Source organism: Mustelus asterias, chromosome 13, assembly GCF_964213995.1.
Source record: "Mustelus asterias chromosome 13, sMusAst1.hap1.1, whole genome shotgun sequence".
NCBI classification, from domain to species: Eukaryota; Metazoa; Chordata; class Chondrichthyes; order Carcharhiniformes; family Triakidae; genus Mustelus; species Mustelus asterias.
In genome coordinates this window covers 12,424,765-12,438,895 of record NC_135813.1, presented here as the reverse complement: position 1 = coordinate 12,438,895, position 14,131 = coordinate 12,424,765, and the positions used below count along the sequence as shown (strand labels likewise).

The 14,131-nt window shown below is 47.5% G+C and overlaps 2 protein-coding genes across 11 annotated transcripts in view; one reads left to right on the top strand and one right to left on the bottom strand.

Moving 5' to 3' along the window:
* lrrc8aa (leucine rich repeat containing 8 VRAC subunit Aa) overlaps window positions 1–8,646 on the bottom strand; it is a 62,624-nt gene extending 53,978 nt beyond the window's left edge. The window contains exons 1-2 of one of the 3 annotated variants that reach the window (XM_078226308.1): window positions 8,516–8,646; window positions 3,403–3,436 (exon numbers count right to left, since the gene is read on the bottom strand). The gene's annotated coding sequence lies outside the window, so the exon portion shown is untranslated. The remainder of the gene's footprint in view (window positions 1–3,402; window positions 3,437–8,515) is intronic. The other 2 variants (XM_078226307.1, XM_078226311.1) reach the window with 2 other exon arrangements.
* The window catches only part of LOC144502428 (kynurenine--oxoglutarate transaminase 1-like), a 31,393-nt gene continuing 25,727 nt past the window's right edge, over window positions 8,466–14,131 (top strand). The window contains exons 1-2 of one of the 8 annotated variants that reach the window (XM_078226314.1): window positions 8,466–9,067; window positions 13,004–13,135. In XM_078226314.1, coding sequence (XP_078082440.1) covers window positions 13,064–13,135 — 72 coding nt within the window. In that variant the 5' untranslated portion in view covers window positions 8,466–9,067; window positions 13,004–13,063. Of the gene's footprint in view, window positions 9,189–13,003; window positions 13,136–14,131 lie in introns of all 8 variants that reach the window. The other 7 variants (XM_078226317.1, XM_078226318.1, XM_078226316.1 and 4 more) reach the window with 7 other exon arrangements.

Here is a 14,131-nt window from a genome sequence, read left to right as displayed (position 1 = left end):
CAGTGCTCGACTGCACCGCTGATAAGACAGTGAGCTTGGCTTGTTAGTGTAACCGCGAAGGGTGTATCAATCCTGGAGGCTTGGTTTCTTCCCACTTGACTCCAGGATATCTTAGAAGCTAATGGCCTGACAGGGAGGGTAGGTCTGGCTGCATAAGCAGCCGCAACCTCATCTGTGCTCTGTGCACGTCTTTAGCTGCTAAAATCCAGCAGTGTGCCCTACACATACTTAAGTCGCCTTTCTTACTAACCAACTGGTGCCTAAACTTAGAGATTGGGTCATTGGAATGCACTTGATATTAGAAAAGAGACAGTGAATTTCTACAGTGGCTTAGTTTGAAAACTCTTAAGTACATGTTGTGTTTTGTTGCACGTTTCAGATATCTGGCTGACTGACTAAAATCCACACTCTCAGAAAAGATAGCCAGAAGTAGAAGGGATTCAAAGACACAACATTGTAGCTGCAACAATCTTACGCTGGTACATAAATATCAGTAAGGTTTATGATCAACATGATTCTGTTTACACACTCTTTGTGTTCAGGGGCTGGGTTCTCAATCATGGAAGCGTGACCTTCAAATATTTCAAGTTCTACACGGAATAAGGAATGGGAATAAAATATGTAGCAAGATAGACAAACAATGGAGTTGACGATCAGACTTTAAAGAATCCTATATCTACATAGAATTTCAAACTAAATAAACATAAGCACAAAGATTAAATATTTGAAGACCTATACTCATCACAGTTGTGTAGTCAGCAATTGTATTGCTCTGGTTTTTCACAACAATCTAAAATTACATTTCCCCGTGTCTGCATGGGTTTCCTTCGGGTGCTCCAGTTTCCTCCCACAGTCCAAAAGACGTGCTGGTTAGGTGCATTGGCCATGCTAAATTCTCCCTTAGTGTACCCGAACAGGCGCCGGAGTGTGGCGACTAGGAGATTTTCACAGTAGCTTCATTGCACTGTTAAGATACGCCTACTTGTGACACTAATAAATAAAATAAAGTAAGAAAACAGAATTTCAGTGATTCCTATAATTTGGAAATGGACATCCTGAAGTAAAAGGTTTTTGGAAAGGGTCAAGTTTGCATTGCATTGATTGGTTGCAATTGCCACATACTGGCAATTCTCAATCCACCTGCCACTTTCACCATTGACCCTGGAGGAAAACAAAACGTTCCTCTTCCAATTCGCATACTACAATATATGGTGTATGTGTGGAAACCTTGGCTGCATGTTATATCTGATGCACCTTCTACGCTGTTCACAGATTTAATTACTAAGTTTGTAAAGTTATTTACATTTGGTGGCAGTTATTTTATGCACTCACATTGGCAGGATTACAAAGAGATTTACAAACTCAAAACAAAAACAGATTAGAAGCGGAAAAGTATTGCAGGCCTAAATAGGCAGTATTTCTCTTAAAAAGGTCAATGAACAGGGCCAATTTAAACATCACTCTACAGTTTTTCAGCCTTTTAATCTGTCTTATTATCGTTAGAGCAGATTTCACAGGTTTAATTAAGTTCTTTTTGTTCGAATTTCCTGTCCCTATTTTAAACTGTATTCCCTGGCTTCTCTTCTTCCCCAACAGGTATGCTGGCATTGTGGTTAACCAAGCTAACAAGTTGCTCATTAGCTGGTGTTACTTTTAAATTGCCTTCTGGGCTAAATTCTCTCTCAGAGATGTGCTCCTTTAACAGGGACAAAGTATTCCATCATAAGGATATGGCTGAAGCTGGGGACTCTTCATATAGGGATTTACAGCCATGTACCTGCATCGTAACACTTTGTCATTGCTCTGGTAGCATCCATCACCACATGCTGTGTTAAATTACATTGTTGAAAAGGAAAATTGCTCCTTTTAGCAAGTGGGGCTGATTGTTGCATGCAACAGGAGGATACAGATTTACCCCCACCACTCATCACATGGTGAACCCTGTGCCATTTGTTAAAAAGGACATGTTTTACAAGAGGATTTTCATAGGTCTCCATCAGTTATTGCAGCAGCAACATGTTTGCACAGTACCAAAAATGAATAGCATGACTGCTATACTGTGACAATGGTAATAGACTGAAACAATCTCAAATGAAAAATATCAGCTCTAAAACTAAAATCAAAATTGTCTTTGAACAATCTAGAAGAGCTTTACAGCAAGTCAAAATCTTAAAAAAAAACTGCTGCTGAATTATTATAAATTAAAAACAGCAAACAAAGTAAAAGAACAGGATGGGCAGTTGCTACGCCTCAAATGCAATTAGACCTTGGCCCCAGGTTTGTCGTCAGGTTCACCACAACACATATCTTAGAACAATTGCACACACAAATCTTGGCAATGGACTGCAACACAATAGGAAGAGCCTAGCAAGTTGATGAGTAATTTTCAATGGGACTTCCTTTAATATCAGACAGTATGACTGCCAGTCGGCTCCAATCACCAGAGATTTTTCAGTGTCTTAATCCCAAAGCACAGCTAGATTTTGACATCCAAATTAGAACAGGAACACTTTTAAAGGGTGTCTGTGAACCTTACCTTGAACTTATTGTTCTCTGATCTCTTGCACAATAGAGGCACTGTGGCCTCCATGTCTGCAGCCACATCCAAATGGAATTTTTAAAAAGTTAAAAATAGTTTGCTTTTATAAAAATGCGTTGACTATATATGTATTGTCATTCAGCGTAGCTTTTTAGCAAATTGACTTCAATACACCAAAGAGGAAAAACGAAATTAAACGGAAGCGCTTTGTTCATCACCTCGAATTGCTGCAACTAGTAACAGACCTGCAGCTGGTAGCATTGCACCTTCTTCAAAATATACCCCTTTGATACAAAGCAAGTTCTCAAGGACAAAAGTCTATAAACCAAGTGTAAAGTTTTGTGCTCTTCTTATTTTAAGTAAACACACTATGGAACTGGCTTTGCTCAGTGACATTTTCACAGAAAAATGAAATGTGGAAGCATTGCATAATTTCCTTTTTTTTAATTCACATTTTGTTTTTATTGTCCTCATGTCTGGGCTGAGGGTATTGCTGTAGCAAACGAAGGAGACTAAAATCTTAAGAATGCCATTTACCTTCTGACTGCAATTATCCACTTATAATGGCAGAAAGTATCGGTCCCACCCTAATGGTTTCTTTATTTTTTACACTCACTAAAATTGGAACATTTCTGAGCAACTTTCTTAACCTATTTTCTATTCCACTTGGGAAGAATAGATTACAATTCAAATCTGCTACAAAGGAGTATGTGGGTCCACCAGAACAGTAAGTACAACAAGGAAAAAACATCAGCATTTTAAGTCTGTCACATAGTATATAAGCTAAGTGGCTTCAATAGCTAGACTCATGGCAAGTGGAAGACACAGCAAGGTTAGGGTGCAAAGTATGAAAATGAGCTGACCTGTTTCAGTTTTGATATTAATTTCTTCAATTTCCTTTAAATAAAAATACAAAAACATGAAAATTTTACAGCGCTTGACTTTCTCCAAGAATATCATATTGGTTTTTTCACTGAAACAAAACAAGCAACCAAAAAAAATGACCAGTAATTCAAGTTATAACATGATGACTTCTAAGATTAAATCCAGCTTCAAGATGATTGAATTTGCCTGCAGTGCAACCCCATACATTTGGCAATGAATATGAGCCAGCTAACCACAATCAACATCCACAGTCACCAGTGCCTTGACAACCCGCCTATGGATACGAGCTCCCCAGCTGTACCTCATGAATGAGGGTTTCATCAATTCTCAGCTGAGTCACTGCACAACTTCTGGATGTTGATTCATACCAATATGGAGATGAACATTCCAGCTTTGCTAAATGACCTCTTTCCTGGGATGAAGTTCACAGCCTATCTACATTCCAGTTTAAGAAATAAAAGTGTGTAGCAGAGAATAACAACAGACGATAGTGACCCATCAGTGAGTGGCAGACATGGCATTAACTCGAAGATTAATTGATCGGGAGAGTATTAACAGTTGAGCTTGATCTCGCACTCACCAAATGTCCACAGTCAAAAGCATTGCAACAGGGACCGCATGACTGCAGTAGCAGAATATATTTGGCCACGTTCTATTCCCTAAACCAGCAGATTGAAAAGTATCTCAAGCATTGTCACCTCACTGTGACTAAGTAACTCAGTACAGATTGGTGCTGGGTCCACTGTTATTTGTCATTTATATTAATGATTTGGATGAGAATTTAGTAGGCATGGTTAGTAAATTTGCAGATGACACCAAGATTGGTGGCATAGTGGACAGTGAAGAAGGTTATCAAGGATTGCAAAGGGATCTTGATCAATTGGGCCAGTGGGCTGATGAATGACAGATGGAGTTTAATTTAGATAAATGCGAGGCGATGTATTTTGGTAGATCGAATCAGGGCAGGACTTACTCAGTTAATGGTAGGGGTTGGGGAGAATTATAGAACAAAGAGATCAAAGAGATCTAGGGGTGCAGGTTCATAGCTCCTTGAAAGTGGAGTCACAGGTGGACAGAGTGCGGAAGAAGGCATTCGGCATGCTTGGTTTCATTGGTCAGAACGTTGGATACAGGAGTTGGGATGTCTTATTGAAGTTGTACAAGACATTGGTAAGGCTACACTTGGAATACTGTGTACAGTTCTGGTCACCCTATTATAGAAAGGATATTAGTAAACTAGAAAGAGTGCAGAAAAGATTTACTAGGATGCTACCGGGACTTGATGGTTTGAGTTATAAGGAGAGGCTGGATAGACTGGGACTTTTTTCTCTGGAGCGTAGGAGGCTGAGGGATGATCTCATAGAGGTCTATAAAATAATGAGGGGCATAGATCAGCTAGATAGTCAATATCTTTTCCCAAAGGTAGGGGAGTCTAAAACTAGAGGCCATAGGTTTAAGGTGAGAGGGAAGAGATACAGAAGAGTCCAGAGGGGCAATTTTTTCACACAGAGAGTGATGGGTATCTGGAATGAGCTGCCAGAGGTAATCGTAGTGGCGGGTACAATTTTGTCTTTTAAAAAGCGTTTAGACAGTTACATAGGTACGATGGGTATAGAGGGATATGGGCCAAACGCAGGTAAATGGGCCGAGCTTAGGAGTTAAAAAAGGGACAGCATTGTCAAGTTGGGCCGAAGGGTCTGTTTCCATGCTGTAAACCTCTTTGACTCTATGACTAGTGATCACCACAACAGTGTAATTTCCTGGCCCTCATGTAAGCGGGACTCTCCTGTCCCGCCAGTAGCACACCCCCACCCGTGGGTTTTGCAGAGGCGTGGGGTGACATCAATTGGAAATCCCATTGACAGCGGTGGCCAGAGAATCCCACCGCTAACGAACAGCACGCCGCCTTCCAATGCTGGAAACACGCGACTAAGAGGCTGCAAAATCTCGCCCAATGACTTTCAGATGTCAGACTTGAAACTTTCCAAATTCTGTAGACTTCTGAATTTGATCAACTACCATCGCTGGGTACATAATAACATAAGCAAGCAATATTTATAGAGCACCGTTAACATAAGAAATGTTCCAAGGTGCTTCACAGGAGCATTATAAAACACAGTATGACACAAAGCCATATATAGAGATATTGCATCAGATGACCAAACGTTTGACCAAAGAGGAAAGTTTTAAGGAGTGCCGTAAAGGAGGAAACACAAGGTATAGAGGTGGTGAGGTGCCGGGAGAAATTGCAGAGATCGGTGCCTAGGCAGCCAAAGACCCAACCACCAATGGTAGAGAAATTAAAATTGGAAATGGACAAGCAGCCAGAATAAGAGGAGCGCAGATATCACAGAACGTTCTGTTGTTGGGAGAAATTACAGATTTAGGAAGGGGCAAGATCATGGAGGGAATTGAAAACAAGGGTGAGAATTTTAAACTCAACATTTACAGTATCAATGCAGTCAGCAAGCACAATCAGCGACAATCAGCAAAATGGTTTCATGGTTATCATTGGACTTTTTATTGGATTCAAATTTCACCATCTGCTGTGGTGGGATTTGAACCTGCGTCCCCAGTGCTGGATTACTAGTCCAGTGACAATACCACTATGCCCCCACCTCTAATTATCAGATGCCCCAATCATGCTAGGATCAATGCCACCCCACAACCAACTGATACCCAAACTATAGCCTCTAAATACTGTTAAACCTATGCCAGCTTTGAATCAATAACCCACAGCCTGCCAACTTCAACCAACATGCAAATCCAATCCACAACCACCAATGCCATGAGCAACAGACAATGTAGACTGATTCCTCAGCTGTCAAGTCATGGACATCAGGGCAATGAATTTTAGCTAAATAGGCACATGGTTATAGAAGCTGGCAATCCACCATGACCCACAGACCTACTATCAAACTATTCCCACCAGAAACCCTGGCTGCCAGCCATTTCAAGTTTTTTTTACTCATTTGTTGGACATGGGCGTCACTAGTTGCCCCAGAGAAGGTGGTAGTGAGCTGCCTTCTTGAAACGCTGCAATCCATGTGCTGTGGATTGATCCACCATGCCATTAGGGAGAGAATCCCAGGATTTTGACCCAGTGACTGCGAAGGAGCGACGATATATTTCCAAGTCAATGGCTTGGAGGGGAACTTGCAGATGGTGGTATTCCCATGTATCTGCTATCCTTGTCCTTCTAGATGGTTGTGGGTTTGAAAGGTGATCTCAGGCTGCCAGCCCTTCCCACCAGAATCCAGCCATCCCCAGCGGATCCCAGTCTGCCAGCCATTCCCACGATCCGAGACTGCCAGCCATCCTTACCAGAGCCCAGACTGCCAATTATCCCCATCAGATCTCAGGCTGTAAGCCACCCCACCAGATCCTAAGCTACCAGCTACTCCTTCAGGGTGTCAATCACCCACAACAAATCCCAGGCTGAGCCAACCCAGCAGATTCCAGGCTGCCAATCTCAACAGATCTCATGCTGCCACCCCTTCCCAGAAGATCCCAAGCTGCCATTCCCACCAAAAAGCCACAAATGGCAGCCTTTTCCACCAGAGCCCAGAACGGCAGCCCTCCACCAGAGCCCAGATTGCCAGCCATTACCAGCAGATCCCAGGCTGCCCGCTATCCCCAGCAGATCCCAGGCTGCCAGCCATCCCCAGCAGATCCCAGGCTGCCAGCTATCCCCAGCAGACCCCAGGCTGTCATTACCAGCAGATCCCAGGCTGCCCGCTATCCCCAGCAGACCCCAGACTGCCAGCCATCCCCAGCAGGCCCCAGACTGCCAGCCATCCCCAGCAGGCCCCAGACTGCCAGCCATCCCCAGCAGACCCTAGACTGCCAGCCATCCCCAGCAGACCCCAGGCTGCCAGCCATCCCCAGCAGACCGCAGGCTGTCATTCCCAGCAGATCCCAGGCTGCCAGCCATCCCAGGTTGCCAATCATCCCCAGCAGATCCCAGGCTGCCAGCCATCCCCAGCAGATCCCAGGCTGCCAGCCATCCCAGCAGACCCCAGGCTGCCAGCTATCCCCAGCAGACCCCAGGCTGTCATTCCCAGCAGATCCCAGGCTGCCAACCATCCCCAGCAGATCCCAGGCTGCCAGCCATCCCCAGCAGACCCCAGACTGCCAGCCATCCCCAGCAGACCCCAGACTGCCAGCCATCCCCAGCAGACCCCAGACTGCCAGCCATCCCCAGCAGACCGCAGGCTGCCAGCCATCCCCAGCAGATCCCAGGCTGCCAGCCATCCCCAGCAGATCCCAGGCTGCCAGCCATCCCCAGCAGATCCCAGGTTGCCAATCATCCCCAACAGATCCCAGGCTGCCAGCCATCCCCAGCAGATCCCAGGCTGCCAGCCATCCCAGCAGACCCCAGGCTGCCGGCTATCCCCAGCAGACCCCAGGCTGTCATTCCCAGCAGATCCCAGGCTGCCAACCATCCCCAGCAGATCCCAGGCTGCCAGCCATCCCCAGCAGATCCTAGGCTGCCAGCCATCCCCAGCAGATCCCAGGTTGCCAATCATCCCCAACAGATCCCAGGCTGCCAGCCATCCCCAGCAGATCCCAGGCTGCCAGCCATCCCAGCAGACCCCAGGCTGCCGGCTATCCCCAGCAGACCCCAGGCTGTCATTCCCAGCAGATCCCAGGCTGCCAACCATCCCCAGCAGATCCCAGGCTGCCAGCCATCCCCAGCAGATCCCAGGCTGCCAGCCATCCCCAGCAGATCCCAGGCTGCCAGCCATCCCCAGCATACCCCAGGCTGTCATTTCCAGTAGATCCTCGGCTGTCATCCCCACAGATCCCAGGCTGCCCGCTATCCCCAGCAGATCCCAGGCTGCCAGCCATCCCCAGCAGATCCTAGGCTGCCAGCCATCCCCAGCAGATCCCAGGCTGCCAGCTATCCCCAGCATACCCCAGGCTGTCATTCCCAGTAGATCCTAGGCTGTCATCCCCACAGATCCCAGGCTGCCCGCTATCCCCAGCAGATCGCTGTCATTCCCACACAGTATAAAAGCCAAGTCGGGTGCCGACCATTGAGCCCGGGCAGCTCATTGACTGAAACACATCCGCGCGCTGCAAGCTCACCTCCCGGACACCAGCAGCGGGCCCCACCCTCCCTCCGCGGGTCTTCTCTCCACGGCCAGCTCCTCCGGGGGGTTAGTTGATATCCGGGGGGGTATTTTCCACCCCACTGGAACAAACATCCCTCCTCCCCCACCAACCCACCCCGCCGGAAGTGGCGTCACACGCCGACCGGAAAAAAGGCGCCATGTCCGCCGACTGGGAAATTCGCCGGACCGGAGAACCTGCGCCAAAATCCGAAAGGGGGGAGGAAAGCCCAACAAGCCGCGCCGGTCATTCATTTCCTCAGAGCAAAACAAAAAAAAAACCGAATCATCAGGTACCTTTAGCCTGAGGGGAAAGTGGCGGGCCGGCGCCATCTTGAGCGGGCAGGTGAAGGTGTCCCATCCGTTTTGGGGGGTCCGGGGTGGCGCACGGGAGGCCGCAGAAAGGTTCCGCCCCGTTCCTGAGTTCCGCCGGGGGGGAGGCCCGCCCTGCGCGAGCGGCGTCAGCACTGCGGCTTCCCGCCCCGAGCTCGGCGAAGGCGGCGGCGACAACAACAAGAATCGATTGTCAGTAAGTGAGGAGGAAAGACCCGAAAAACAGAGAAAACTAAATACTCAGGAGCTTGAAAGACGGTTTGAATTGAGACCTTCGGCCAGACGTTTGTAGAGCTGAGGACTCCACCGTTTTAATTGTATTTTTAAAAATGATTTTGCCTTACATTTTTGTTTCGGGTCTAAAAGAGCCCCCACCCCGTTAAAGTTTATTTATTAGTGCCACAGGTAGGCTTACATTAACACTGCGATGAAGTTATTGTGAAAATCCTCCTCACTGGTGGAAAGGTCGAGAACAAGAGGGCACAGTTATAAAGTAATGAGCAAAACAAGCAGTGGGGACAGGAGAAAATAAACTTTTTCAAGTGTTCAGATGTTAGGATTTGGACTGCAAAACGAGTTAAATCGAGGCATTCAACAAATTACAGCACAGAAGGAAGCTATTTAGCTTACAGATCCCAGGCTGCCAGCTGCCCCCCAGCAGAGCCCAGACCGCCCCCCAGCAGAGCCCAGGCTGCCGGCTGCCACCACCCCCCCAGCAGAGCCCAGGCCGCCGGCTGCCGCCCCCCCCAGCAGAGCCCAGGCCGCCGGCTGCCGCCCCCCCCCAGCAGAGCCCAGGCCGCCGGCTGCCGCCCCCCCCCCCCCCCCCCCCCCCCCAGCAGAGCCCAGGCCGCCGGCTGCCGCCCCCCCCCACAGCAGAGCCCAGGCCGCCGGCCGCCCCCCCCCCCCCCCCCCCCAGCAGAGCCCAGGCCGCCGGCTGCCCCCCCCCCCCCCCCAGCAGAGCCCAGGCCGCCGGCTGCCACCCCCCAGCAGAGCCCAGGCTGCCGCCCACCCCCCAGCAGAGCCCAGGCCGCCGGCTGCCGCCCACCCCGAGCAGAGCCCAGGCCGCCGGCTGCCACCCACCCCCAGCAGAGCCCAGGCCGCCCCCAGCAGAGCCCAGGCCGCTGGCTGCCGCCCCCCCAGCAGAGCCCAGGCCGCCGGCTGCCGCCCCCCCAGCAGAGCCCAGGCCGCCGGCTGCCGCCCCCCCAGCAGAGCCCAGGCCGCCGGCTGCCGCCCCCCAGCAGAGCCCAGGCCGCCGGCTGCCGCCCCCCCAGCAGAGCCCAGGCCGCCCCCCCAGCAGAGCCCAGGCCGCCGGCTGCCGCTCCCCCAGCAGAGCCCAGGCCGCCGGCTGCCGCTCCCCCAGCAGAGCCCAGGCCGCCGGCTGCCGCTCCCCCAGCAGAGCCCAGGCCGCCGGCTGCCGCCCCCCCAGCAGAGCCCAGGCCGCCGGCTGCCACCCCCCCAGCAGAGCCCAGGTTGCCGCACCCCCCAGCAGAGCCCAGGCCCAAGTTCAACATAACTCCCTTGATTTTGTACCCTATAAATAAAGCGCCCGATCATGTTTGAATGGCATTAATTGAGTAAGAATAAATCACCTTTCTTTCAAGAGGTCATGCCATTCAGGGTCTTGCTTCAGATCATCATCAGCTGTCCCTCAATTTGAGGATGATGTCTACACAGGATGACAACTTTCTGCCATGGGTGGAACCTAACAGGTGGAAATCTAGACCACAGATCTTTGAGCACATGGGGCTGGATGTCCCATGAGGTAGTGGGATCTGGAGTGCAGAATTTTCCTTCTCTCTTTCTGCTTTGTCTTAGCATTGTGACTTAAAGCATGGTGCAGTTTGATAGACAGGTTGTTGCCACTTTTAACAATTGGTAGCAACCTCCCCTCAATCATTTAATGTTAATACTGCTGCTCTTCAAGGAGGGCTTCAGAACTTCTTTGAAGCATTTTCTTTGTTCTACCCTGGAATGTTAGCCATTTGAGAGTTAAGAAAACAGGACTTGGCTGGGGAGATGCTTTTTGGCCATCTGGACACTGCCCAGTCCATCATGGTTGATTTTCCAGGAGATTTGCCTGAATGCTTGTGAAGTTGGCTCCTCGAAGGACAGTAGTATTTGCTTAATGCTGCAATGAAGCATTGCTGATGGAATTTCTCTAGTGTTCTTGTGTCACTGACAGTTATGGTCACCATACTGAGTGTAGTGACCATAACTGCCCTGTACACTCGGTCTTCTGTTGACTTGCAGAGATCTTGGTTGTCAAACACCCTCTGCTGTAGCTTATAGAAGGCTGAGCAGACACAACTGATCTGGTGTCAGATCTTCTTGTCAATGGTGGTCTTTCAAGAGCGGTAGCTGCCAAAGTGTGGGAAGTGCTCATCATGTTCCAAAGTTTCTCCTTCAACATGTAGTTTTTCCTCCAAAATCTGTGGAGGAAGAAGATCAATGTCTTGGCCCTAAAGCAACCCAACCGAAGAGAAGACCTCCAAGTGCAGTTTGCAACCAATATGGAAAATCTTCACCCATCCAACTGAATTCCAGAACAGTGGAATCAAATAAAGTCAACTGTACTAGACTCCTCTGCCTAAACCATTGGGTCCAAACATAGTTGTCAACAGGTCTGGTTCAATGCTGAAATATCTGCCCTCCTAGAACAAGCAACCTTCATTGCCTGGCAGAAAAATCCAAGGTCGCAAGTCAAGAAAGCTGCATTCCAGCAGCTCCGGTTTGATGCCCAAAGACAGATCCAGAAGATAAATAACATGTGGTGGGAAGAGAGAGCCTTTGAAATTCAACAGTATGCTCATGACATGCAAAGTATTTTTGAAGCTGCTGGGGGGCCATTTACGTTCAAATGGACAAAATCCCCTTTGCTCACAAGCTTGTGTTCCTCCTCCTCGAGTGTAAAGGTACCATCCATCAACGGTGGAAAGAACATTTTCAACAACTCTGCGGCTTTGAATCCACAGTGGCAGCTAATACTTTCCAGGGTACACCCCAATATTCTGTAGGAGAATCTGTGGGTGAACCGTCGATGGGGAGAGCAACCTGTGACCCTGATGGTATTCCAGTTGAGGTCATTAAAGCTGATGGGATTTTGCTCACATCGAGAGTCCATGCATGCACCCTGCTTCACACTAAAACTGTAGTTATAGTCTAAATGTTGCCCAAATCCAAAGTCTGGCATTGATGTGCCACCCAAGTTGTTCCACATTGAACCCCTTTTGAAATAAAATCGAATACCTATTACTTGAACTGAACATCACTTCATCAAGCATGAACCAAAAGTAGGCTAATTTCTAATCCTGATAAAAATAAAGCACTTGAATGCAGAAATATAAATTTAGAAATGTTAATTCTCCTTCAGATGAAGCACAAACATAAACTTACTATTTGAAAACTAGTATAAAATAAAATATGTTACAGAGCCATTCAATTCCATCAGGTGAAAGAAAATCGATGTAATTAAATTTAGGTTTCTGACAGAATAGTCAATTGCGTGTTGCATGCCTTCTATGGACGCACCCTAAATTCCCGAGTGAAACTAATCCAATTCACAGATGGAAATTTCATCATTGGTACAACAGGTTAAACAAAACTAAGTGTGGTAATTCAAATATTGAGATGATCTTCCTCTAACATTCTTACATTTGACATTGATGCCTGAGGCCATGCATTTTCCTAGAGTCAAATATGTGGCACGAATACCTGATAGCAATCAGTATTACTATTTGTATTACAACAATTTACAAGGGGGATTGTTTTCTGTTTAATATTTGAGGGTGGCATGGTGGCAGAGTGGTTAGCATCGCTGCCTCACGGCGTCAGGGACCTGAGTTTAATTCCTTGGGTGACTGTGTGGAATTTGCACATTCTCCCCATGTCTGCGTGGGTTTCCTCCAGGTGTTCTGGTTTCCTTCCACAGTCCAAAGGTGTGCAAGTTAGGTGGATTGGTCGTGGTAAATGTGTGAGATTATGGGGATAGGGCAGGGAAGAGAGGGCCTGGTAAGATACTCTGTCAGAGTTGGTGCTGACTTGATGGGCAGAATGGCCTCCTTCTGTAGTGTAACGACTCTATGATATCTATAATTATAAGTTTATTCAGTGTTTGTGCTTTCATTTTCAACAGATAATGATCAGAAGACTGGGTGAGTTGTAAATAGCCCTAACTACGGAGGCGATAGCAGATATGCTGAGGGCACCAACACATACAATCATAAGAAATAACAGTTTGATTAACAACATTTTGCACAGGATAAAGGTGAATAGTTCTCTTTCTGCAATAATTTAGCATGAAGATTTGGGTAGCAGCAATGGGAGATGTCTTTTGTAATGTATTAAGTGTTTCAAATATAAATGGGGTTACCATAACATAGTGAGACACAGCATCTGCTTTACACAATGCAGTTCCTCACAGCTAATAATGACTAATTTGTTTTAGGTAATGTTGATTGGGAAAAGATTGTTGATCTGAAAATCAGGAGGAAGTTACATGCTTCTCACCAATAGGTGAAACCAAATTTTCCACTTGATCAAGCACACAGGACCTCAGTCCAAAGGATGACATCCTTCAGAAGCACAATGCATTGTTGGTTTTCATCATGTGCTCAGCTTCTACATAGACCTAGCTCTCTCTGTGCTTTATTGAAACTCGTATGACTATTCAGAAATTATTTGTGTTATACACAAACTATTCAACTTAAAGGCTATCAGTTAATAGAATGGAGTATTAAAAATGATAAATTAGTAATTGGAATTCGAGTCTGAAATAAAATACAACAAAGTATTGGAGATATAAAGGAGGTCGTTTAGCATCTAAAGAGAAAAGATATGATATTTTACCTTTGAACTCTCAGTCTGATGAACAGGCTGATTAAGTTGTTTGAGACCATCCAGATGATAGAATCATAGAATCCCTACAGTGCAGAAGGAGGCCATTCGCCTCATCAAGTCTGCGCCGACTTTCTGACAGAGTATTTTACCCAGGCCCGCTCCCCTGTCCTATCCTCGTAACCCCACACATTTACCATGGTTAATACATCTAACCTACACATCTTGGGACACTAAGAGGCAATTTAGCATGGCCAATCCACCTAACCACATTTTTGGACTGTGGGAGGAAACCGGAACACCCGGCGGAAACCCACGCAGACACAGGGAGAACTTGCAAATTCCACACACAATGTCATCCAAGGCCAGAATTGAACCTGTGTCCCTGGCACTGTGAGAAAGCAGTGCTAGCCACTGTGCTACCATG